This window comes from Ursus arctos, unplaced genomic scaffold (genome assembly GCF_023065955.2).
Source record: "Ursus arctos isolate Adak ecotype North America unplaced genomic scaffold, UrsArc2.0 scaffold_6, whole genome shotgun sequence".
NCBI classification, from domain to species: Eukaryota; Metazoa; Chordata; class Mammalia; order Carnivora; family Ursidae; genus Ursus; species Ursus arctos.
The window spans coordinates 55,698,243-55,702,346 of NW_026623078.1; the positions used below are offsets into that span (position 1 = coordinate 55,698,243).

The 4,104-nt window shown below is 51.8% G+C and overlaps 1 protein-coding gene and 1 pseudogene across 2 annotated transcripts in view; both read left to right on the plus strand.

The window, feature by feature from the left end:
* The first annotated feature begins 2,199 nt into the window (after nucleotides 1–2,199).
* ZFPM2 (zinc finger protein, FOG family member 2) overlaps nucleotides 2,200–4,104 on the plus strand; it is a 443,324-nt gene continuing 441,419 nt past the window's right edge. For both annotated transcript variants that reach the window (XM_026495581.4, XM_026495582.4), the window contains exon 1: nucleotides 2,200–2,735. In XM_026495581.4, coding sequence (XP_026351366.1) covers nucleotides 2,696–2,735 — 40 coding nt within the window. In that variant the 5' untranslated portion in view covers nucleotides 2,200–2,695. The remainder of the gene's footprint in view (nucleotides 2,736–4,104) is intronic.
* The window catches only part of LOC125281066 (ATP synthase F(0) complex subunit C2, mitochondrial-like), a 52,032-nt pseudogene continuing 50,696 nt past the window's right edge, over nucleotides 2,769–4,104 (plus strand).

A 4,104-nucleotide genomic window follows, 5' to 3' on the forward strand; every position in this document is an offset into this window, starting at 1 on the left:
GAACTTTAAATATCATCAACATTCTCATTAAAAATGATGAGAAAACACAAATTGTAATAGTATTCCTTAGTTTAATTCATTCACAGTGACTATAATTAATATATATATTTATAAATTTATATAAACTATATCTATTTCTAATAATGCGTTCTGGTTATTTTATCAATCTTGCCTTGAATTCCCTGACTTTTGCTCCTTTCAGCTTTTAAACCGAATATTTAGCTGAGATTTATTTGTTTCTCTTTTGCTTTGCATATTTAACCATTTCAAATGCCAAAAGAAACACTAACTGTTATGATATTTTAATTCCAATGGGCATTCCTTTTGGCTGATATAAAAAGTCAGCCAGTTCTGTAAAAAGATCTTTAAAAACCATAATGTATAATACATCCAATTGTAAGCACACCAGTTTAATTGTAATGAGTTGAAAATTAAGGAGGCCAAAATCTGTAGTTCTCTGTCTGCTTATTCATTCCACAACACAAACACACATAACCCTGCTTTTCATGGTACTTACGGCTTTAATTTGTTGGTTCTTCAGGGGAGGGACTTTGTCATTTAGCGCATTTTCCACTGCAAAGGACCATGTATTCTTACAACCTCATATGTTAATAGTACTAATGGTAATGTAATAAAATTCACAATTGGTCTTCAGCTCTGTATTAAGATTCTCTCAGCCATACCTTTCACAGGGCAACTCTTTACACCTTCCAGAAGATGTCCTGATGGGGTTATAAATGACACTGATTACGGTGCCTCCTGCACGCTGAGCAGCCTGCATTATGCTCAATCAGCCCAAGCTCTCGGCTGACCCCCAGACCCTTTCAGAGTATCAAGTTTGGTGGGGCTCATAGGAATGGCTAGTCAACCAAACAAAGGGGGGCACAATTTTAGATCAGAATGGATGATCTCACAACCTGGGGGGAAGAGTCAGCAGTATCTGGGGGATACATGTCAACTGCAGTGGAGTTTATTAGTAAATACTGATTACATAAAGCAGCCAGTTCCACTGCCACTTGGATAGAAGCTTCTTCCAGCCCACCCGGGAGGATATATTTAATACTCAGTATATATGAAACTATGAGAAACTAAGCTAGCCTCATGCAGCTTAACTTGGCCAAATAATAACTATGCAAATCACTTCAAAATTTGTTCTTTTGGCTTGCAGTTTCCGACATACTACACACACAATAATTGAATAAGAATGAAACAAAACTTTAAAAGCTAAAGAACCATGAAATAGTTATTGGGTCTTACCTGCTTGGGAAATTATGGCAAGATCAAATCTTTTATTAGTCGCTGGCTGCTTCCCTGTGGCAGAAGAACTAAAAAGAATTAAAGGTCATGGGATGGGGTGGGACTTCAGAACTTCCAGACTTCCTCAAAAAGTTAGTATTCTGTTTAGAGACTGTTCATTTCCCACCTAGGGCTAATCACCTAGCTAATGGTCCTCCTTTTTGATATGAGAAAAATTTCTGCCTGTTTCCAAATTCGGAATTTGTACAATCTACAATGAAAACTCTAGATGAGAAAGAGCACTTTGAGGACGCCGCTCAGCATCCCATCCATACGGGCTAAGTGGGGGATGGTCCACGGCCGCAGCGGTCTCCTGGGAACCATGAGAGCAATGAAATGGTCTCCAGAGAGCCCGGGCAGATGAGAGGGCTTAACTGGCCCCAAGACACACAGTTGGCATTTGTGATCAGCTGCCTGTCGCCGAGGATTTTGCCAGGGGCCTAACCTTCCTGCCAAGAAGCTGGAAGGGCGGGGGTAGAGGCTAGGGGAGGGGGCGGCATAACTGGAAGCACAAAGTTTACCAAGAGACTGGGATTTCTTTGTGCCCCGCTGGACGGGCGAGGCGTGGGGAGAGTTGGGGTCCATCAGAGGGGGCTGTGGGAAGAAGTTGCCTGGAGGGGTGCTCTGGCAGATGCCCAGAGCTGACGTGGTGACAACTGCAGAAGGTGGCCCCCCTCCAAAGCCTCCCCACGCCTCTCGCCCCCCCCAACCCCCACCGCGCTCCCGTGCACCCCACCCGACTGAGGCCGGGGCCCTCTTTTGCATCCGGACTGGCTTTGGATGCAGCCAATCCTCCTTTCGCTGATGGAATAGTCTCCCCTCCCCGCAGCCCTGGCGCGCCCCTCCCTCCCGCGCCTCGCCGCCTCCCGCGGCAGAGAGCTAGCTGCGCGGCCCGGAGCGGCGGCGGCGGCGGCGGCGGCGGCGGCGGCGCTCGAGTCTCTGCCCCGCACGCCGGGGAGAGGGGAGAGCGAGAGCGCTCCTCCTCCCGCGCCTACCGCCCCCTCTCTCCCCCTCTCCCCTCTGCTCGCTCTCCCTTCCCTCCCTCCTTCTCTTCCTTCTTTTCGTGTTCCCCCTTTCCCCTTTTCTCTCTCCTCGTCCATTCGTTTGTAAATTCTGTTCTCCCCCCCTCCATCGCTCTCCCACTCTCCCCCTCCCCTCCCCACTGTCACACTCTCTCTGCCCCCCTCTGTCTTCTCATTTGCCTGCTCATCTCCAAACGTGGCTCCGCGGCTCCCGGAGGAGCCCAGCGCCCGGATCCCGCGCGTCCAGAGCACCTGGAGTCCGGCCCGCGGCGGCCAGAGCCTGGCCGGAGGCGGCGGCGGGAGCGGCGGGAGCCGAGGGAGCGGCAGCCCCGACCGCGGCCACCGCAGGAGCCCCAGTGGCAGCGGCCGCCGCCGAGATGTCCCGGCGAAAGCAGAGCAAACCCCGGCAGATCAAACGTAAGTTTGCACGCTGGGCTGGCAGTTGCTGGGATTATTTCTGGGGAGGGGGGCGCGCGGGGCGGGAAAGGGAGGGAGGCTCGGGGAAATCCGCTCCCCGTGCCCCGGATTTGTCAAACTTTGCCTGAGCAGCGGAGGGACAACTAGTCAGTCACAGACAGACAGACGGCCCGAGCGCCGGGCAAGAAAGACGCTGCGACGAACAGCCTACTCTTGCTCGCCCGAGTCTTCGCGCTCCTGGGTTTCTTTTTAATTCCGACCCCCGCGCCCAGTTAGTCCCGCTCGCGTTATCGTCCAGCGTGCCTGGGCAGCCCCACTCATTTAGGAAATTCTTCTTATTGTGGTTGTTGTCATGGTTGTTGCAATCGATATAGTGCTACTCTTGGGGACCACACTTTTAGCAAGCAGAATGAGAACTTAGTTCTCCGAAAAGCTGGTTGGACCTCGGGGCGAGGGAGGCACCGTCCTTGGGCGGTGGAAAATCAGTGTCTGGGTCCTGGTCCAGGGCGGTGCCAGAGCCAACGCCAAACCCGAAGCGAAACAAAAAGTAGGTGTAAAAGTTTGCGCCTCTGCAGCGGGCGGCCGTCCGCCTCCGCCCCGAGGGCGCGGGGCTGGCGGCGGGCAGGGCTGGGCCGGGGGCGCCGGGCCCGTCCGGTTCGAGTGGTCCGGACGCTCAGCCGAGCGGGGATTCGGTTTACCTCCCGCCCCGGAGGCGCGCGGAGTCCTCGCTGGGAGGGGCCGCCCGTCACTTCCCACCGCGGAAGCTGTGAGTTCAAGGCAGCCCGTGCGCCGCAGAGAGCGTGACCCGGAGCCCCCCAGCGCCCGAGGGTCGGGGTGGCGCTTAGGGGACGCCGTGGGGTCGGAGGTAGCTGCCCGAAACACACACACACTGGCAGCACTCAACTCGGTCAACTTTTCTTGTCTTGGGGAAAATTCCTCCAACGGTGTTTTGTCGCCCTGCGACACGTCTTCAACGCTTTGGCCGAAAAGGAGACACAGCCTTATTAGTTTATTTATTTATTTTTTTGCTAGGCTTATGGTGTGTCCATTTCTTCGTGTTATTTAAAGTCTGGCAACTAGTTTCAAACTGATGGTAGTGTAATTTTAGGAAAGGCTTTAATAGTATCCCCTCCCCCTTAATTATTAATCATACTCACCCCACCCCCAAATGTTGAAAATTCTGTTTGGTGTAGTTTAAAAATAAATCTTACCAATCAACTTATTCAGCGTGAAATGGGGTCCAGGTTGCAAGCAGTTTGCTACAGTTAAGTCTTTCGATCTTTATATACATGTACAAACCTTGCCTTTCAGACATGACTCTCGCTTTTATTCAGTGGATTTCTTCTCTTGTAGTTCAGTTCCTTTTTTA